Source organism: Phacochoerus africanus, chromosome 3 (assembly GCF_016906955.1).
Source record: "Phacochoerus africanus isolate WHEZ1 chromosome 3, ROS_Pafr_v1, whole genome shotgun sequence".
In the NCBI taxonomy this organism is placed as follows: Eukaryota; Metazoa; Chordata; class Mammalia; order Artiodactyla; family Suidae; genus Phacochoerus; species Phacochoerus africanus.
The window spans coordinates 150040148-150062985 of NC_062546.1; the positions used below are offsets into that span (position 1 = coordinate 150040148).

Genomic DNA, 22838 nt, shown 5'->3' on the forward strand with positions numbered 1-22838 from the left:
TCAAAATATTATAGCAGTTCTTCAACAGTAAATACTAATCAAGTCATTTGTTATATGGACAAAAACAAGAAACACTTCAGACAACATTTTTCTTTGGAGAGAACTGATATTTAATAATGAATTAAATATTTTTAAAATTCATGAATATGAAATTTCTGCTGTAAAAAACATGCAATTGTAAAAACAACCAAAAAAAAAAAAAAAGCCTAAATGGCTGCACTGTAACCCATGTGCAGTTTCTTTTAATAAATGGAGAAACCAACATTTTCTCACAAATTTTTTAAGTAACTGATCCACACTTCAAGTATCATCAACAGCACACACAATAATGGAAACTAAGTTAATGTCTACTGAAACATTATGATAAATAAATTCAATTTTACTTATCTTGGTTTATAAGTATAAACTCAGGCTCAAGTATGTGTAAATTTGTCCTCAAATAAATATACTTAAGTTGAAAAATGTCTAAATGTTTAAAAAAGTAACCCTCACACTAAGAAAGTTAGAACAGCTTTTATAACAACAGCCATTTAAAACCTGTATTCTGTAGTTTACTTTTATTAAAAAAGATAGGCTAAAAATAATGATGTCTCTAGTAGAATCATATTGTTCACAGCTCAGTTATTATACCACCTTTCAAAAATGGATTTATTACCTGTCACTGGAAACTGTGAAAGAAATATCTTTATTCCATCTCTCACACTGAAGAAATTTATGAAAAGAAATCTTAGTGAAACAACAAATATTACAAAAGTGGCATATATGTGACTCTCTTTGAAGAGGGAAGAGATGAAATGGATAAATGACAGGAAAGGGAAAAATTCAAATGCTTATATTTTTAATTAAACATGGGATGTTAAATCAAGAACATTTCATGCTTGTATAGAAATAAATTATAGGAAAGAAGTTTAACCCACAGTCTTTGGAAATGAGGAATGTAAAACAGCTACAAAAACAAAAAGCACAGCTAAGTTGCAGTGCTTTTGGAGTTGTTTAAATTATTTTTATATGGTTACTTTTAATTAAAGGTATTAGCCATATGGCTACAAATGTGAGAGTTGGGGGTTTGACGTGAGGCCAAATCATGCAGAGTTGCAGTGACATGGAATATTAATCAGCTGTCCCTAAATGTTTAAGTTAGTACACACAGAATGTATTTGCTCAGTGACTCAATTTGTTTCTGCTTATGGCTTGTCATTGTAGGCTACCCACCATGTTAGTGTAGGCTCTGGAAATCCTGTTACTTCAACTTCCAAAGTCACTGGAGAACCTTCCATGACAGTTACATTAGACAGGAGCCTGGAGAAATTAGGGGCCTGGCCAGCTAGGCTGACCATGCTGTTCTTTGCTGATGTACTTTTAATCTCTTCTTGGGGGACCATCTGCCTCTGACAGGGCTGGCTGGGGCCTGGTTGAAACCCGAGGCCTGAGAATTCATCCTGGGAAGCATGCAGCCTATTTCGGGTTTTAGTGATGTTATTATCAGCATGCATTTTCCCCTGTATTTCTAGCAAACTTCCCTGCGCCTGGGGGTGCTGTTGCAAAGCTGGCTCATGCACTTCACTCGGCATGCTCTCTGGAGGTTTAGCACTGATTCTGTGGAAGGCAGTACTCTTTTCCAGAAATCCTTGGGATGCTAATGAGGGCTCAGATGGGAACTGGGGGTATGGCTTCTCAAAATGACTTGAAAATGTTTCTCTCTCATCATCACAAGCATCTGCGAAAGCAGCAGGTGGTAGGAGGCCAGATTCTGGGGCCTCCCCTGGACTGCTGGCCCCGGACTGCCTTCTGTGGCTTCTTAGGTGAAAGCGTGGGGAGGGGCTTGCAGGTGCTTCCACCTCCATGTCCAATGGAGCCAGGAGGGAATCAGGGCTTCCTGGGAGTGGAGGCAGGGAGATGTCGTCCGGAGAGACACACTCATAGTCTTCTGAAAGCTCTTCTGCAGGCAGAGGCAGGCCTTGGACAGCACCCTCTTTGCTGGGGGCTGGTGTCTGCATGTCCAGTGGAAGCTGACCCTCTCCTGCTCCATCAACCACCAAGATGTCTGCTGGAGGTGCCTGCTCCTTCAAAATAGAAAAGCCAGTTTAGTTTGAGTTAGCTGTTGAGTTTTCTTTTTCCAGATCTCAAACTCAACTTCAGAGAGACAACTTGAGAAGACCTGCAGTGATTGACAGCTTGGGGCTCTCGCTCAGGCATTATTGAACTTGAAACCATTTAACCCAAGCAGTATCCTGTCCCATGACTAAGGAATTGGTAAGCTGACCTCCAGCCTGAGTGATAGGAGAGATCTTGGGAAACAGAAGGGAGCAAGCCCTGGTTCTCATCTCTAATGATGAGGCTGGACTGGACTCCTGTCTTTCAAACCATGATTTGAGGCATTTCCTTCCATCAGCAGATTCTGCTCTGGTTTATTTGTCTACACTTCATGGCACACCTGGTTTCCAAACACTGGGGACTTCCTTGTTAGGTGATTCTCAGACCCCCCCCCCCCGACCCCCGAATAACCTTCTTCCTTTCTTAGGAAAGGCATTCTTTTAAGAAAAATTATTGTGGTAAAATATATACAATATAACATTTATCATTTTAACCTTTTTTTCCCGTTTTGGGGTCACCCTGTGGCATCTGGAGTTCCCAGGCCAGAGATCAGATCTGAGTCACAGCTGTGACCTATACCACAGTTGTGGCAATGCTGGATTCTTTACCCACTGTACTGGCCAGGGATTGAACCTGCGTCCCAACACTCCAGAGACATCCACTGATCCCTTTGCATCACAGTGGGAACTCCGGTTTTAACCATTTTTAAGTGTACATTTCAGTGGTATTATGTACATTCACGTAGTTGTGCAATGGTCCCCATGGTTCAGAACTCTTCATCTTTCAAGACTGAAACTCTACCCAGTAAATACTAACTTCCCCTTCTCCCCTCCCCCAGCCCCTTGCACTTTCTCTCTTAATGAATATGACAACTGCAGGAACCTTATATAGAGAAAGCCATTTTTTATGACTGGTTTTCTTTCCTGAAAGCCCCTTAGCTTTATTACAGTGAAAATATCTACTGAGCACTATTATATACTAGGTTCCAGACTAGGCACTGGGGAGATAACTGGTGAGTGCAAGCAAACACCTTCTCCCTCTTGGAGATGACAGCATGGTGGGGAGGTAGATGTTAAGGGAGCAATCCCACATTATGCCCTTTTCCAGGAGAACACACTGAGACACCCAAGAAAAATATACGCCACTTGTCTTTCTGCCCCACGTGGAGCACAGGTCATGTCAGGATACTGGGAGAAACAGTGACCCATGCCCTGCTTACACTGTTCTAGTAATTCTCCCTCCTCATCTGCGTCCATCTCTGGTTTGAGAAGAGGTACAAACATCCTTTCCGGCACAGTCTCAAAAGAATATGGAGGCTGAAAGGGATTTCATCTATCCCAACCTGCCTGTTTTAGATCTACTTCCTTCTTTGTCTTTCCTCAGCATTTGGGGTGCATTTTCACTTAATTGACGCTATAACTTACATGTGGAATCTAAAGAAAGGACACAATGAACTTCTTTGCAGAACAGATACTGATTCACAGACTTTGAAAAACTTATGGTTTCCACATGAGACAGGTTGGGGGGTGGGGGGATACACTGAGGGTTTGGGGTGGAAATGCTATAAAATATGATTGTGGTGATTGTTGTACAACTACAAATGTAATAAAAATTCATTGAGTAATAAAAAAAAAATTACTGGTTTTTGTCCTGTTGCTACTGGTTGCACATTTGCAAGTTATGTCTTGACTTCGAGTTCTTTGTTTTAGCCTGTAGTTCCCACTCCTGACATATATTTTACAAGTGATTTTTGAGAAACAAATGTGTTTTCAGGTTGAAGATTAGAAGCAAACCAAAAAAATATTTCTTCTACTATCCCACAGATACCACTTATCCTCAGAGAAAGCATAAACCCAGCTGAGAGAAAGTGGCTACCTTCAATCATTTAGTAGAAGTTTAAATCCTAGGCCTAAAGCCAATGTTCTTAAAAGTTTTTCTCATTAAAAAATTACTAAATAAACACATATCTATAGGGAATGTTCCTCCTTCTTTCGGTTTTCCTATTACAGTTGAGCTCTGCCTCTCTGTTTGTTTTCCTTTTTGTAGGAACATTGATCCAACAACCTTCTGTTTAGTCTAAGAATCTCCTCTATGACAGCATGAGGGATTTCCCGGGCTAGGGATCAAACCCTTGCCATAGCAGCCACCTGAACCACGGCAGTGACAATGCCAGATGTTTAAGTACTAGACCACCAGGGAACAAAGGTTACTTTCTTTGAAAAGAGTTTTAGGCTTTATTTGTATTAAGAACAACTTCCTATATTTAGCAGGGATCTGCCTTCCCTCAGTACCACCAGTGGATATGAACTGGCCTCCTGGAGTGACAGGGATGATGTCTGACTGCTCTCCTCTGTCAGCAGCCCTCCGACTATTTGGAGAATTGGTCCTGCAACCTCTCTGCCTTTCTTTGTACCAAAATGCTCCAGGTCTTCTTCTGTCTCAACTCCTGGAACATTCATCCTTCTGGTCACCTTCCCAGCTATCAGGTCCTTCACAGGAGAGCAGGGACATTGTTGATCTCAGAGTCATGCAGGGGTAGGCAACTCCTTAATGACTTCATTGCATAACTTGTGCCTCTCTAGAGAAGAATAATGTTATAAATTTAAAAGTTGCAGCAAGCTTAAGAGAGAAACTTGAATAAAAGTCCAGGCTCCTCTCTCCACTCCTCACTCCTGCCTGGGGAGGAACGGACTTAGGCAATTGAGGGTTTAGAAGAAGAGACAGAGCAAACTCAGCTCTGTTCCTTTGAGGCCCTCTCTTTTGGATCTGTCTTCCACCCATAAGCAGCATCCATGCTGGCTCTAAGGAAGCCTGTGCACCCAAGTGGCTGGGTTGGCAAGTCTGTCTAAATCGGAAATGAAGTTCTCAGAAATGCCCTACACAGGTCTGAGCCCTGTCCTCCAATCCAACTTTTACTGGTTACTGATTCCTGACTCCTGTGTCTCAATTTCTGATGGTGCTGGACTCAAGAAGGGGATCCGAGGATATTATTTTTTCCACTCTCTGTAATTCCCGAAGTAGAAAAATACTTTCCACGTAAAATAACACTACCAGATAACTTCTACTGAAAATGAGAGAGTTTTCTCAAATATTTTTCTAGTAACATTTCAACCTATTAATGTTCCTCCCTTAATAGGATTTTTCGAGGATTTATTTACCTTCCAGATGGAAGGTAATCAAAGGAAACATCATCTCCTTGATCTACATGGTATGTTTTTGTGAAGATGACTTTATCCAGTTTTTTGGGTTTGTTTTTATAAGAACCACATGGGACTATCGATTCATACTGAGTTTTTAATCAACTAAAATCTCCTACATCTTCATCCATTAATACCATTGATAAAAGTCTTGGACACTGCAATATTTAGGACAAAGCCAGATGTGTCCTCAAGGCAAGGCAAACTGTTTTCCAGGTCGACACTGATGAACTACTTGACATCCATGGGCATAATTATAACCTGACCAAACACTCATTCAGTTCACATTTCTCCACTTACCTTAAAAGAGATACTGTGAGTATGTTTTTCAAATGACTTCCTGAAATTACAATGAATTTTGCTTATAGCATTAACCTGGAATTTTCTATTAAATAATCATCTCAGAAAGCAAAATAAGGTGAATTTAATACAAGATTTTCTGAGTAAATCCATGTTGGCTTTTGGCATTTCCAACATTATTCTCAAATGCCAACAATCTTTCAGTTTTAAGTCATTATGAAATTTTATAAAAATCCCTTTTTGAACTCACTGAGCTATAGTTTCCTGGATCTACTAGTTTTCCTTTATAAAAATGGTTTCCAAACATTCACATATATCCAACTATCTTTTACATTTCTCCACCATAAAGCCATTTTTTTTTCTATCATTAGAAAAAAAAGGTGTGTGCGTGTTTTCAGAAAGATGTAGATAAATCTATATATCTCAGCACAGACAGGTCATATTTGCATCAATCTCATGAGTTTTGGGAAAGTGGTTGGGAAACAGATTTAAATCACCAAAAACAGCTCATTCTCAACTTGTTTCTTTTACAGCCTTGGCTGCTCTTTGTTGTTGACTTCTTTGTCTTCCTTTTCCACCTTCTAAATACACGAATAATGTATGGTCTTGTCTTTAAGTTCTCTAATTTTCTCTATATAATTTTCCCCTCAAAGATCTCACCCACTTGCATACGAATGATCAGTTGGTGATCAGCTACTGATCAATTAATGTTGAATTAATCCTAAGTCTATACATAGCCTCAGATCTTATCTGTCAGGATTTTGAACTTTCGTTTCCACTGATGGACATAATCACTTGGCCCTACAATCACTGCCATGTAGATGAACAAAGTGAGCATCTGGAAGAGAGAATACAATGATTTTCTACATCCATTGAACTAAATGTGTAGCACCAGTTCTCTGAGTCCATAGAGTAGGGAGCCATCTCTGGGATAAATTTAAGGGAACACCACAAGACTTTATCTTCTAAAGTATCTCCACGACAGACAGTCTTATCTTGGGACAGATTAGATTTACATGAAGGTAAGTAGGAAGTGAATAAAGAGAGATATTAAACAGAGGGCTTGGTCTAAGAAAGTCATTTATGGGAAAGGCCTTGATTTGGGTGGTCCAGGGGCAAACGTGGTACCTTTGAGTACTTGGGGAGAACAAAGTAAGAGAAGAGAACAGAAAAGTGGTTAAAAATACTTTTTTCTTCCCAATTTTTCCCAAAGCAAATGTCTCAAGAACATCTTACCCGCCTACCAGGTGATCAGGATTAGTGGGAGAGGATGCAGGCACTGTCCTCACCCACTTTGATAAGAGCACGCCACTGAATTGTTTGCAATGAAAGTACTTCCATGCTACTACTTTATTAGTCACCATCTACTAGATGAATGGAAAGAGGGAAAATAATTGGCATGGGAATCTACAGTATCACATTTATATGTAATAGGTTCTTGGAATCCCTCTTTGGTCTTGTGAAAAAAAGTTACCTGGCTGACATTCAGGAGAGCTGGGCTACCTGCCCAGTTCTGATACTACTTTCTGTGATTTTTGGGGGCAAAATATTTAATCTCTTTTGGCCTCGGTTTCCTCAACTGTAAAATAAGATTTGATCAAATGATTGTTAAATCCCTTCTAGCAGTAGAATACTATAATTCTGGCACCACAAGCCTTAAATAGTTCTGTGATTTTAGGCAAGGCTCTTAATATTCCATGTCTCTGTTTAACCTTAGGGTTTTCAAATATTATTGTGGATTTAGCTTTGGTGCTCATCTTAGGGAATAAAACACCATCACTGATGTGTTAGCAGTGCAATGGGCATTGCATTTACTGAATTGTCTAATTTCACCTGCTGTATTTTTTTGGGTCAGAAAACGAGAAACACTTTACTATCTCCTGGAGAAAAATCTTGTGATGAAAACATCCCTGTAATAGTTTGGTGGAATTGTTCTTTCTGACTCAAATAATTTTCTAGGGAAGAACAATACCATTTAGGGTATTAGAACTGACTGCAGTGACTCCTGGATAAGCTTTTAGTTGGTATTTCTTGCTATTTGCTGACATGGTATTTCAGAAACTCATTACATTTGACTTATAATACAAATGATAGAGACAGTAAGAGGGTAAATGTGATTGATGTATTTAAAAGTGAAGATTACTGCCACCCTTTCATTTTGCCAATTGCACCAAAATGTATACATGAAATTAGATCAATGAGATATCTGGAAAGTTGTAATTAAGGATTTTCACTTTAATCCTAAATATCTGATGATCTATCATGTCTTTTAATTTATATTAAAATAAAAGCGATTTCTCAATGAAATTAAATCTTGATTTTTTTATTTAAAGGAATCTATTCCTTTAATTTTTTTCTAAGAAAAATTAATAAAAGCAAGAGAAGCCATTTTTACTAAGTATAAAGGAGTGTGCTTGCTTTGGCAGCAACAACTTTTGTTCCTAATCTTAGTAAATGTGTGTGGTTGACAATGTAGAAAAATCTTCAGGGTTTTAAAAAATAAATAGGAGTTCCTGTCATGGCTCTGTGCAAATGAATCTGACTAGTATCCTTGAGGACGCAGGTTTGATCCCTGGCCTCGCTCAGTGGGTCAAGGATCCGGTGTTGCCATGAGCTGTGGTATAGGATGCAGACTCAGCTTAGATCTGGCATTGCTGTGGCTGTGGTATAGGGCAGTGGTTACAGCTCTAATATGACCCCTAGCCTGAGAACCTCCATATGCCTCAGGTGCAGCCCTAAAAATACAATGATGATGATGATGATAATAATAACAATAAATAATGTGATGTTGGGTTTAGTATGTCTTGTAACTTAGTTAAGAAAATGTGATGCATTTAATGTTACTCTTTATTATTTCTACTTGTCAGTCTCAATCAAGGCTGATTTTTTTCCCCCAGGGCACATTTGATCATTTCTACAGACATTTTTTGTCACAACTGGATGAGGGCAGGTACTGTTCGCATCATGTCAACAGAGGTCAGAGTTGCTGCTAAATACCATATAATACATAGGACAGCTCCCACAACAAAGAATTCTTTGGGTCCAACAGTGCTGAGGTTTAGAAATCCTGGTTTAGACAATCAGAGTAACCAAAGAATTTTTGATATAAGACTTGATATAACCTTGATATAAGATCAAGGTTTGGCAGCTTTCCTTTGCCTCAGAGAGGAATCAGTATTTAGATGCTACAAGGCCATTCCACAAAAAAAGTCAGTGTGCTTAATTAATGGTACTTGCTACCTGGTGGTTGTATAATTGCACTAGACCTTGATATAGATTTAACCCGCAGAAAAGGACCTCTAAAGAAGCTCTCAGAACTATATTTACTTTAAGGAAAGATAAGTCTTCCTCCATGAGATGACTGCAACAAGTGGGAAGATTTTTTTGAACTCTTAAGTCGTAAAACATATACTTTATTTATTTGGGAGCAGTTGAGAATAATATTGACTCTGCTTGTTTCTTTAGTTCCTTAGGAGGGATACAACATGGGGAGCAACCCTTGGCAAAACATAAAGTCAAGGGCTAATTATAGTCCGGAAGCTATGAATAGATAGTGAGCAACTTTTACCGAAAATCCATAATGATGTGATTTAGATAATGTTTTCCAAATGCATTTGCATTTTGTGAGTATTTGCAGTTTTTGCTACATGCTTAATTTATCTGTAATGATCAGGCTTGAAAGTAATTTAAACATCTCTCTAAACACTTTAGTATTATATTTCATTTGCATTCTATGTTTTAGTACATGTGCCCAGAAATACCATCTTAGAGGTAGAGTTCTCTGGAAACAAGATACAATCTAGTTTCATTTATTAAGATTTTCCAATGAGTACTGTAAAACAATAAAATCATAGCTTGGTGGTATGATAAAATTTGAAGTTGAGATTGAAAGGACAACGAGAAAGGCAGCTAAAGATGGGAGAAACAGAAAATAGTTTGGGACAACACTATGGTGTTTGAATGGCTGTCCCAGTGCCGCTGTGAAATGCTATGGTTGCTGTATTCAATAGGAGGGACTCAGAGGGAAAGAGCACAGGTGAAAGAAATGGACTAAGTAAGGGACAGAAAAGAAGTAAGGGATGAGGACTCTCACATTTATATTGGAAGATTCAATTCAGAGAGATAAGAAGGCTTCGGTTCACATTTTTTTCTTTTCTGTAATGCACAAATGACTCTAACTTCAAACAAAAGTAATGAATATCTGAGTGTACATAGTTTTCTTTACCTTATTTCTTCCTTTATCAAATATTGTCTGCTTATTTCTCGCTGGTTCTTTTAATAGGTCAACACAATCATTGTGGAAGTCTTCCAAACTCAGATTCATCTTTAAAACATCTTCCTGCTGTACAAAGCGATGGTTAGTGAGAACTTGGACCAGGAAAGTTGAGGGAACACTGCCACGCAACAACCACATGGAAGAAAACATAGGCTACTTGCAATCTTTCAGTACATGTATCCCACAAGAGGCTGATTTGATTTATAAAACTGTCCTTTCAAGCTCAGTTCCCTTCCTATCTCACTCCTTTGATAAAATTTATTGCCAGTAAAAACTAGTTGTTCAAAGGCCCAGCAGGGGAAAAAAGTCATTGTTACAATAGGAAGCACCTACAGGAGCATTCTCTAGAGAGAAAAGCTATGTTGCTTGGCATTTGAAACCACTGGGAAGTTCTAGGGGAGAAGCCATGAGGCAGAAATGATGGAAGACTCTGTTGGAGAACAAAGAAGGAAATCCAGAGAATTTATACAAGCAAAATGTTTGGGAGACTCATGAAAAGAGGAAGGAAATATCACCAAGTGTGGTAAAAAAAAAAATTGAGAACAAAGGGCACTTTGTGGGGAATGATATTTTGCTCCTGCAATTCATGGGGCTCTGTTTTTGTCATGGACGTAGACAGGATTTACAAACTGCTCTGGAGCCAGTATGAGAGCTGCAATGACATTGTGACGCTGACAGGAGCCACAGGCACACCAAGGGCAGGACACCAGTTTGGGATGAGGTCATATTGCAACAGAAGGTACTCTGAACTACCTGGGGCAGGCACATTAGATGGGCCTTAAAGAAACAGGCACGATTTTCAAGGTGTACATGTCACTTCAACTTGGAGGACTTGGGGAGATTCAACTTTTACCCTTAACTCTAAAACTTAAATTGGTTTGTGTTACTGAATAAACCACTCTGCTTTAATTGGTACCTAATTCCAAAGTGGCAGTTGTGGGCAGAGTACTAGATTCTGAATTACACCTAAATTCATATCCTAGATCTACCACTCCTGACTGTGGAGCCCCAAGCAAGGCATTTTTACCCTCTCTGAACTCCACTCTAAAACGAAGAAAACAACATCTGCCTTATCATCATCACAGAGTTATTTGGATATCACTGACGTAATATACACGAAAATCCTTTATAAATCTCAAATTGCTATATAAACAGAAAGGATTATTATTATGGTTTCAAACTTGACAGGGATTTCGAGGCATATTTTCAACAACCCCTATAAAAGAGAGTCATAGCATCAATCTTAAAAACATAAAATTTAGATATTTCTGCTCTCATACCAACATCTGCGCAGTGTTAGTCAGCATTCTTGCACAGGCTTTGGTTCAGGCTATAACTTGTAAGGGTAATGCTGATGCCTATTTCTTTTGCCAGAGAGGCTCTTCTTCATTTTTATTTTATTTTATTTATTATTTTTATTTTTAGGGCCACACCGCAGCATATGGAAGCTCCTAGGCTAGGGGTCCAGTCGGAGCTGCAGCTGGCATTCTACACCATGGCCACAACACCAGATCCAAGCTGCATCTGCGACCTACACCACAGCAACAACGGATTCTTAACCCACTGAGCAAAGGCATGGATCAAACCCTCATCCTCATGGATACTAGTTGGGTTTGCTACTACTGAGCTGCAATAGGAACGCCTCTTCTTCATTTTTATATCTACCCAAATCACACTTTTGAGCTAGTGAGTGATTCTTTTTTCCTGTATTAATCTTTTGAGCTTTAACTACACATGCCAAAACCCTTCCTGGAGAACCTGTTTTAGGCAAAGCATAGTGTTCAATGCTGTGTGGGGTGCTAAACTCAAGTATAGAAAAAGAGAGTCTAGGACATAATGGGACTTATGTGTGATGCTTATAGGTAGGAAGAAACACAGATGCTTTGAGAGATCAGAGAGGGGGTGACACAGCTAAGGAAGGAGCTGTAGAGGAGGTAGCATTTGGGTTTGACTTTACATATAAAGGTGTTCACTATGGTATTTTGTAAAATGGTAAAAAAAAAAAAAGTTGAAAAATCTAGATTCTTAAGCGAAGGACAAATATCATTTGAGTCAGAGCCCAATGATTGAAAACCTTAGCAAACTATTTTGAATGGGAGAGGTACTCAGATCTATGATATGGAAATTCACATAGAAAAAATATCGTTAGAAGTAAATAGAATTCTGCCCTGAACTGCAAGAACACTGATATGTCTCAATAACAACGGCAATCGCAACAAATAATCATGGCTGTCTTCACATCCTATCTTTACACTGTGAGTAGCTTCCTCTATATCCTCCATTTTATAGATCAGGAAACTGAGACCCAGGGCCATTAGGGAATTCATCCCAAATACAATTCCAATAATTTGGAGAGTTGGTATTCCTAGGTGGCTGTGTTTTACTCTAGAGCCTGAGCTCTTAATTTCCTTGCCATTCTTTCTGCCTAAATAACTGGTTTTTTCATCTTTCAGCCAGTTATAAAAATAGTACTAATGGAGTTCTGGTTGTGGTGCAGCAGAAAAGAATCCAACTAAGAACCATGAGGTTGTGGGTTTGATCCCTTGCCTCCCTCAGGGGGTTAAGGATCTGGTGTTGCTATGAGCTGTAGTGTTGGTCGCAGACATGCTTGGATCCTGTGCTGCTATGGCTCTGGCATAGGCCGGCAGCTGTAGCTCCGGTTAAACTCCTAGCCTGGGAACCTCTGAATGCCGTGGGTGCGGCCCTAAAAAGCAAGCAAACAAACAACAAACAAACAAAAAACAAAAACATCACTAATGAAATCAGTTTTGGCATGACAGAAAAAATAACACATATGTACACACACACACACACACACACACATTACATCTCTCTCTTTTAACTGGATTTTGCCTAGACCTAGTCATAAATGTATTTCCTCTCTATTTTTTACCATCAGTTTTTTTTATTCCATAAAAGAGGCTCAGGATCAGTTTAATATGTCTATGAAGCTAAAGAGTCAATGAATAATATACCTGAAGATTAGTTTTCTCTTCTCTGAGGCCACAGTTTGGGGGGAAAATATTCATTATTTATGAATGAAAACATAAGGTTACTTAATATAGACTTTACTTTGATTTTAATGACACACGTTTATCCTTTAGGATACGATCCATGAAAATGTAAACGAGACACCTTAATTGTGTTTAGCCCTCATTCTCAGCAATATTTTTCTCAGCAGTGATGGAAAAGAAACAGAATTAATTATCAGAAACACTCAGATAATTATGTTAGAAAGCTGTGAAACAAATGTGCATGTTCTGTCCCTTGAGAATTTCCATTAGAACATCTTTGCACCAGAAGACACTTGCTCAACACATTTTTATTTATATCACTTAAAAATTCATATTCTGGTAAGAAGAAATTACCTTCAGCTTTTCTTCAAGCTCCGTGAGAGAGCTACATAATTCAGTAACAGATTCGAGAATCTCCTTGTGCTTAGCCAATATTTTCTCGGTATACTTCTGCCCTTCTTCAAAACCTGGGGAAGAAAAGGGATAAAACTATTGTTAAGGGTCAAATCTTTAGGAGAAAAAACATTCCCAGGCATTAACTTATCTCCCCCATGTCCAGCATAAGGGTTGGTAGATAGCAAGTGCTTACTAAAAAATACTTGCTAAACAGACGAATCAAGGTGTTTTTGGAAAAACTAGGTATTCTAGAAAAATGGTTACATTTGTTATGCCAGGTCACACTTATGTAACCTAAATAGTTTTGCTATATTAGTATTCTTAAAGGTCCATTTTAATCAGTTTTTTCCTCTTCAGAGCATTCAATGGTTCTTCAAAGGCTAGAAAAGTATACATTCAAGGCCTTCCATAATATGGTTTCAAATGGCCCCTCTTAAAGAGATGTCACCCTAATTCTCTCACATATTTAATCTCTGACCAAACTGAACCAGTAACTCTTCCTTCAAAATCCTTAAAACCACTGAGTCTTCTTTACTGGGAATACCCTCCAATACTCCCTATTTCTACATGACAAATCCACCAACGCCTCAAGGTCTGCCTCAAATGCCACCACCTTTGTGAAAATGTTCTTAATCTTTCTCAACTGGATTTTATCTCTCCATATTAGAACAATAATACAAATAGCTACCATGTCATGAGTGCTTATTATTGCCTGTGGCTAGGCATTTTACATGCATTTGCTAACATAATCCTCCTCTGATAGGTCCTATTGAATTTTCCAAATGAGGAATCCAGGGCTCAAAAGAGCCTCTTTGGGTAACCCAGACAATAACTGGAGAAGCGGGGAGTTAAACCTGAAGTATTACCTGACAAAATTTAGGCTAAATTAGTATGGTACATTGTTGTGGGCTGAATTGTGTCCTACCCAAAATTAATATGTTGAAGCCCCAATCCCAGAATATGACCATATTTGGAGGTGAGGTCTTTAAAGGGTGATTAAGTTATAAAGAGGTGATTAAGTTATTAGATGGGCCCCAATCTAATACAACTGGTGTCCTTACAAGAAAAGGGAAAGACACCAAGAACTGGGGTGCTTGTGCACAGAGGGAATTTCATGTGAAAAGGCAGAAAGAAGAGAGAAACCTCAGTAGAAACCAACTCTGTCATCTAGATTTTGGACTCCAAGACTCTAGAACTGTAAGAAAATAAATGTCTGTTGTTTAAGTCATGCAGTCTGTGGTATTTTGTTATAGAAGCCCCAGAAAGCTAATACACATGTTTTATACCTTTCTCATTGAATTTACTGTACTGTGATTTTTAGGCATAGACTGTGGATTCTTGAATGATGGAACTAGATTTTATATGTCTTGATATCCATCATAGCGCCTAGCACATACTAGGTATTTAAAAAGGTTTTTTTTTTTGAGATAAATTTATTTACATTAAAATTCTAGGTTCAATAATGCCTGTGGCCTGTATGAGTTGATATAATATTCCCAAAGTATCCTACTTGATGAAATTTATAAAATGAATAGCATAGCTTCCATACTGAACAGATGAAAACTCATGCCACTCATTTATTCACTAGGTGATTCATTTATTCATTAACTATTTGTTAAGCACTTAGTATGTACCATTAAGCCTGAACTAACAGGCAAAATCCCTTCTTTCAAGAAATTTACACTCTGAGAAGGAAAGCCAAATAGACAAATAACTATACAGTATGTCAGCTGACGAGAAGGGCCAGGGATTTAAAGAAAGCAGAATATGGGATTGTGCATGTTAGGAAGGTAATGTAACTTTTTTGGGGTCTTTGTGAGTACTTCCATGTGCTGAAATTGAATAGGCATTGACATATTGGGATAAAATATACTTCCCTTGCTGTCCTCAAGGGGCTTATGGTCAGTTGAGAAGACAGATAAATGAAAAGGTAATTATGCTACAGGGTGAAAAATACAGTAATAGAGGAAAATATAAACCATTTTATGGGAGTGGAGAGGCTCCAAAACTTTTTAGTACACTTATACATATAGTAACAACAATAGGAATGAAACTTAACAGTTTCCATTAATTTTTCAATCAATATTTTATATTTTTATGTTTCTATCCTTTTCTTTTGGAAAATCATTAATAATTCACCCTCAATAATTTAATATTAGGTAGTGCAGTATATATTGTTCTATAAAATTTTTTATGGCTATCCGTGGATAGTGCTTCATGTAAGAAAAGAAAATATCCATCTGGCTGGCAGCAGCTGTGGGCAGCCAAATGAAGCACTTTGTAGCACCTGTTGTACCTTCTTTTGGGCTAGATTTGCCCAGTCACTAGGAATTACTCTTGGCCTCATAGTTAACAATGTCAGGGAATTCGTGAATCTTATTCCTCTGCAACCTCAAGGGCTGTCACCTCCAGGGGTCTTTTAAATGGGGGCCTCATTCAGATAAGAAGACTTCTTAGACCAATAGTCACCATGGAGAAGAGGGAAGTATAACCCGTGAGATGATCATTGGAGTTTTCCCATTTATTCCTCAAGCGAGAGGAAGACAAGGGAAAATCAGCCAGCTCTATCCTCTATCCATGCACCATAATCTTCATGGAAATGACAGGGCTGTAGGTTTCAGTCTTAGCTTTCTACCTAAAGTATCATGGGAGTTTTGTATGTTTTTTTGAGGAATCACTCCACTGGATAGCAGATTTTTTTTTTTTTTTGTCTTCATAAACTGAGCACTGTTCTGGTTTTATTGCCATGAAGATGAACAACAGGAAAGGGAGAGAAAAGAGAAGAGAGAAGGGTTTACAAATGGTGGTTAAAAATCCACAGACTTCATCTCCTACAGCCAGGCGTTCCTTCCTCTATTCCCTATTGTTCACTTTGCTCTTATCTTGAAACTTTTCCCTGAATAGGTTGGTGGAGTGAGGAACTTGAGGGCTTTCCATGCTGTTTTCTGCTGGATGAGATTCACTAGAACATTGTTCAATGGTGACTCACTGTGTATCTTAAAAGACACCTCACCATATAAGCGCTGAGCGAGGTCATTGATCTCCTGAATCCTTTCTTCTTGCTGAGGCACTGAGGGTGTGATAAACTTTTTGAACTGCTGGTGGAGAATTTCCACAGCTTTCTTTGTCTTGCATTCTGTGGAATATTTTCCAACTCTTACAACTGTGGCACTTGCATCTTCATACCAAAAGTGACACTAAATTAAAGTGGGACAAAGCATGACACTAAGTTAAAGTGGGACAAAGAGACATCATCCTTCCAAAGGTCTCTATTTTGACCACTGAAATATCAAATTTCAGTTTCCTCAAACTTTATTCTCACATGAGCGTGAATTCTCTAAGTCCTACGAAAGAAAATATTGCAACATAATCATATACTTTCTCACTTGGAAATTAGAGTCAGATGAGAAAGCAGACATATGGAAATTCATTTGGTGCCCTCTTGGATTTGCCTGAAGCATAATTCCAAAGAGGAATGTTGCAAACCTACAAGAACAGGCAGTATAAAAAGCATATGGCACTAAAAAGAATCCAAATATCAGCTAAAGGAAAGAAAAAAGCTCAAACACAAAACCCAACCTAATTAACTGAAATCATTAACAACAAATGGATAACATATTGCCCAAATAACACTCTAAGAAATAAATTCTCTTTTAGGAATAAGATTTAGTCTATATATTGAGGAAATATCATTTGAAGTGTAACATCTGACCTTTTCTTGGTAGAAGATAGTCATATTTTCAAAGCACAGAGGAGAATTGAGACAGTTTTTCACTAAAAATAAATAATGGTGATGGAAGAAATATGTCTGACCAAGGCCAGGAGCTCTTGTGCTGAGTGAGAAATGGAAACACATTGACTCAGCTAGGAGCTACTTTAAATAAGTGCCACAGAAGAACAGCAAACCTATATATCAGATATTGAAGAATAATCGTCTCAGTCTTCCTTAATGTGCTGTTAAGTTTAAAAGCTCATTGCATTAGTGAGAGAGATGTTTTGTATCTCAGAATAATGGGCTCCAAAGAACGTTCAAGAACTTCAAGTGTAGTTTCTTCAGTATGAAGTGTACAAACAATAACTTTAACTTGCCAAATTTCAAATAATTTTTGTATACTTTTCCATTGATCCTCTTGACAAAACAACACCAATACCAATGTCTATACCTGAAAAATCCAAGTATCACCTTCCTTTCTAAACATTCTCAAACTCTGTGTAGTAAATAAGTCATTTTGAGTATTTTATCAGATATCCAGCAGTGAACATATCACGATGGCTAAAAATCTTAAGTTGATGGGGTTATGGAGAAATAAGAACCTCTCCTTTGTTGCTGGTAAGAAGAGCAAATTAGTGAAATCTTTCTAAAGAGCAACTGAACAATACAATCAAAACCTTGTAAGCTGCATCCCCTTTGGTCCAGCAATTCTGCTTTAAAAAATTACCCTAAGGAAATAATCATGAAAAGGATCAGCTATTATTGTCATTAAATTCATGTATCATTTAAAAAAAACAACATTGCAACACATATGACATTCCAACAAGAAGAGGATACCTCCTCTATCAACTCCTGGAGATGCTCCGTCAGGTCCAAATTCTTCCTGTAGTCTGTCACAACTCTGTCAAACTCTTCCACATATTTCTGCAAATCCTTAATGGCTTCCAAAAGGACATTCACTTTATTATTTGGATAATTGAAGAAAAAAGTTTTATTCTCAACTTTTGCCATTTTCCTTTTCAAAGCCTAAGCAGAAAAATAAATTTAATGACATACAATTCTTATTTTACCAGCCTAGCTGGTGATTAAATATTGAGGGAAACACTTGGGAATATTTTTGTAGTGTCTTCTATTTAATGTTAAAATCATAATTATAAAAATACATTTTGAAAAGAATATTTTCTTCCAGATAGTTTACTGATTCAGCATTCAGTGAACATACAGGAAATTTACCATATACTGGGATCTATTCCATATTTTGAGAATGACGTTATGATTTTAAAAAAGACAATGATCGTAAATCAAATATTGTATTACCTTCAATAAATTCACTGCCTCCTGAGAAAGGCAATCAAATAATCCAGCCAGTATATGTGATAATCAAGGAAGGTATACAGAGCTGTAGGAGCGGTGGAGGAAGCTCCTGACAAAGGTGGGCACAAAGAAAGAAAGAGGGGTGTACAAGAGGTGTGTGTGTGTATGTGTGTGTGCATGTGCACACGTGTGTTTATGGTGGGAAGATTGGAAGCAGTAAGGCTGAGTAGAGTAGGTTTGGCAGAAATCATTCTGGAGCGGCTTCAAGAAAAAAATCTATTATGTATTTTACATGAAGTAAAATACAATTGTTACAAAAATTAAAAACTATCATTTGGATCCTAATGCTATAACAAAAGCCCAAGGGTTAGGCATCTAGAATTGAAATGCAAAATAATTTTGCAATAATTATAGTAGCATGCACACACACACACACACACACACACACACACACTCTCTCTCTCTTTCTCATTACCTGTAATTTCTCAGCATACATATCAACTTGTTGAATTTGGTATTTGAGAGCTTTCAGATTTCGAGCTTTTTCATTTTTCTTAGTGTAATTAAACTTCAAATTATTGAATTTCTTTTTGATATCTCTAAATGACTCTTTGAGCTGCAGTTCAATAAAAAGAAAGAGGTGATTTCCTTAAAAAGAGATACTAATATTCACTTGCAATAAATCAAAACATCTCTATTTCAAAATATTCATGATGTTCAAAATGTATTCAGAGGGATTTTCAATAGAAATCAAGTGTGCTAAATGAATATATAATGTAGATTTAAACATATCTCCAAGATATAGGGGATTATAAATTGTTCTTGGTACTTTTTGGTTTGTAATTTATAATTAGGATTACAGTTATAGAATGTCCTTTGGCCTTTGATCAAGAAATTTTTTTCCCAGCTATAAGTGATATCATATAGTATTTGTCTTTCTTCTTCTGACTGACTTCACTCATTATGAGCAAAGTGTAGATCTTGCTGTGCAGCACTGGGAACTATGTTTAGTCACTTATGATGGAGCATGATAATCTGAGAAAATAGAATGTATACATGTATGTGTAACTGGGTCACCATGCTGTACAGTAGAAAAAAAATTGTATTGGGGAAATAATTAAAAAAAAGAAAAGAAAATTTTTTAAAAAATAAAGTTTTTTTAACATATCATAGATTTTTGACAACTCTAATTTTCTTATTTGTATTAATTTGACATCATTTTCCAACCCACTCTGTTCTCTGTGTGCTAATATTGTCCTAGATCCTTCCATATTCCAGTGCTCTTACAGCCATCATGAATAAACTTATTAAGGCTCCAAGGAGCGGTTCATGTGGCAGAGGTCAGTGGAGTGTTGACATTTAGACCAATGAGGACATTGGTGGGGTTGAAGAGGAGACCCAATAAGAGAGTCAGTAGGAATAGGACTTTATTTGCCTAAATCCAGTTAAAAATTATTTTTCATTGGCAGTTTCCAGAGGAGATCTACTTTTTAGATATGAGCCAAAAGAAGCTGAGAAAGAATGGATATGTGTATATGTACGGCTGGGTCACTTTGTTGTACAGCCGAAATGATCACAACCTTGTAAATTAACTACAAGAAAACTTTTTAAAAAAGTCATTAACATCAGAGGACCTTTAAAAATGGCATGTAAAGTGACAGTTGTTTCCCCTGCTGGCAATGCTAACTTATGTATAAACAGAGTATATGGCTTTACACCAAAAACAGGGCATAGAGTATGACTGTCTTAAAAACAAACAGTTCAGCTTTCTCAGTGAACCAAAATTCTAAGCCATCTAGTTCCATTAACCATACCACTTTCTGTGCCCTTCTCCATATTCAAGAAGGATAAACAAATTGATAGGCAACTCACTCTTTATATTATCAGCAAAGAGGAGTACAGAGAAAACATAAACATTCTCAGATTGTATAGAAGCATTTAACAGCCAAGAATGAACAATGTCATGGATGATAAATTTGAGCTATGACAAGGAGAGTCAGAAAAACATTAAAATTCCTTTCAATGACAGCAAATAAATTATTTGGGAGGGAATAAAGGCTATTCACATGCTGGATTTTAGACTAATAATGCAGACAAATATATCTGCCCTAGAAAATGCTTGCTTTTTCAAAATGCTTATTTCAAAATCTACATATTGTTAAAACAAAACCTTGACCTTATCTTTAACGCTTCCCAAAGACAACGACCTATGAAGCCCCAGCCTAATTGCATACATGGAAATTAAACTGATGTAATTTTTGCACCTGCCACAACAATACTTAATCAGTGTTGTTTATTTTATATGGTAAACGAAATTGTTGAACATGAGTTTTAAATTACAAGCAAAGAGACCACATAAAACATTTAAATTGACAAATCAATTTAGCAATATTCTAAAGTAGAAACTTCAAAGTTTGGAAATGATTTCTCTATTAGGACTCAGGAAAATATTTAAAAGTATTATTTGGTTGGTATATTTATGAAATAAACAGTATTTTTGACAGATTATGTTTTAATATACACGTATTTGATATTAGTGGGAAAGGAAAAATGAGGTCAATTTTATAGGATTAAGATATAAAGGGACTATATCCTTAGTTAATCACGTAAATGTTTGGCAGGAACTTCTTTTTTCCTGAAGTCATAATCTGACTATAGGTGTAATAACTACTAATCTGAGGAAACCAGAGATTCTTGCATTAAAAACATGCCCTCAACATAGTTATTGTTTAATGAGTACAGAGTCCCTCTTTGGGGCGATGAAAAAGTTCTGGAAATGAATAGTGGTGGTGGTTGTACAAAAATGCAAATGTATCACTTAATCATTCCCTTAAAATGGTTAAGATGGTAAACTTTATGTTATGTGCATTTTAGTATAGTTAAAAATACAATTTTTATTTTTAATACAAATAAGTAAAAATAAAATAATAAAATGAAAGAAAAAAATATGTCCTGTCACTAACATGTATCCACTGCGAAATAAAACTTTGTATTCTTTTTTCCCTTATTGGACCCTGATTTATAAACTTCAGTTTAAAGAATAGAAGATTTGCATTTCTCTAATAATGACTGATGTTGAACATCTTTTCATGTGTTTTTTGGCCATCTGTATGTCTTCTTTGGAGAACTGTCTGTTTAGATCTTCTGCCCATTTTTGGATGGGGTTGTTTTTTTGGTATGACCTGCAGAAGATGTTTATAAATTTTGGAGATTAATCCCTTGTCAGTTGATTCATTTGCAAAGATTTTCTCCCATTCTGTGGGTTGTCTTTTCATTTTGTTTAGGGTTTCCTTTGCTGTGCAGAAACTTTTAAGTTTGATTAGGTCCCATTTGTTTATTTTTGTTTTTAGTGTCAATACTCTAAGAGGTGGATCTGAGAAGATGTGGCTGTTGTTTATGTCAGAGAGTGTTTGGCCTATGTTTTCCTCTGAGAGTTTTACAGTGTCTGGCAGACTGAACTTCTTTGCAGAACAGATGCTGACTCACAGACATTGAAATGCTTTTGTTCTCCAGAGGAGACAGTTTGGGGGTGGGGGGATGTGCTTGGGTTGTGGGATGGAAATCCTGTGAAATTGGATTGTGATGATCATTATACAACTACAGATGTGATAAATTCATTGAGTAATAATTAAATTTAAATTAAATTAAATTAAAAAAATAAAGAATGGAAGAGGGGCTCTGTTATAAACCTGATTATCACTGGGTTACATCTACCTGTTTAAACAGGAAAGGTCAACATCTATTTGAAAACTATGTGATGAATGATGGAAGGCTAATCTTTAACACTTTAATTCTAAGCCATGACACTTTACGTCTACTTTGGATTAAGAAATTTAAGACTGATAAATGATGAGTACAATTTTATTTCTGTTTGCCTCAGAATGTATGCACCTCCACTGAAGATGATTTATAAGGCCAAAGAATGTTCATGCCGTTATGGGTATGTGAAATGGGATCAGTTTCTTTCTGACACATGAGCTCCTTTGACAAAGTTGCTGGCACTTTTCTCTTTTGGTCCCACTGGAAACTCACTTTAAAATCCTGTGCCTTTCCCAGCTCAAATTCAGAATTATTGCAAATACAAGGTGGAAGGCAGAATGCATGAACTATCTTCAGCGATCAGATTTTCAGAAAAATCTAGCCTTGCTTAATTTTCTTACCTACACATTCCAATATGAAAACTTAACTTCCCATCTAATCCCCACATAACTTGTGATCATATTTTTAAAGGAACTGAGCACTGTGATTGCTCGGCTATGGTATCGTTGTTCACGCAGCTGTTTCTAACTTTAGTTAGCTTGTCAACAATGGGGAATGGTGGAGATGGCTAGGGTAACTGCTCAACTGGAGCTCAGAAGCAGGAAAAAACACCCAAAGCTGTGGGCAAGAGAAAGTGCACTATATTCAAAATCTTTAAATGGTGTTATAATTCATATTAAGAAAATTTCTGAAAATCTTCAGAAAATCAAGAGAAAGGTATTTTCCCAAAAGAATAGTGTGATTTTTCTATTTTTCCACTTGTTCAGCTCCTCCTT

General features: G+C 37.2%; 1 protein-coding gene across 6 annotated transcripts in view; it reads right to left on the reverse strand.

Moving 5' to 3' along the window:
- The window catches only part of CCDC141 (coiled-coil domain containing 141), a 207241-nt gene that overhangs the window by 12942 nt on the left and 171461 nt on the right, over window positions 1–22838 (reverse strand). For 3 of the 6 annotated variants that reach the window (XM_047772988.1, XM_047772987.1, XM_047772985.1), the window contains exons 18-23: window positions 18779–18919; window positions 17827–18015; window positions 16291–16474; window positions 13236–13348; window positions 9817–9933; window positions 1213–2063 (exon numbers count right to left, since the gene is read on the reverse strand). In XM_047772988.1, the coding sequence (XP_047628944.1) occupies window positions 1213–2063; window positions 9817–9933; window positions 13236–13348; window positions 16291–16474; window positions 17827–18015; window positions 18779–18919 (1595 nt within the window). Of the gene's footprint in view, window positions 1–1212; window positions 2064–4300; window positions 4673–9816; window positions 9934–13235; window positions 13349–16290; window positions 16475–17826; window positions 18016–18778; window positions 18920–22838 lie in introns of those variants that run through there. The other 3 variants (XM_047772986.1, XM_047772990.1, XM_047772989.1) reach the window with 3 other exon arrangements.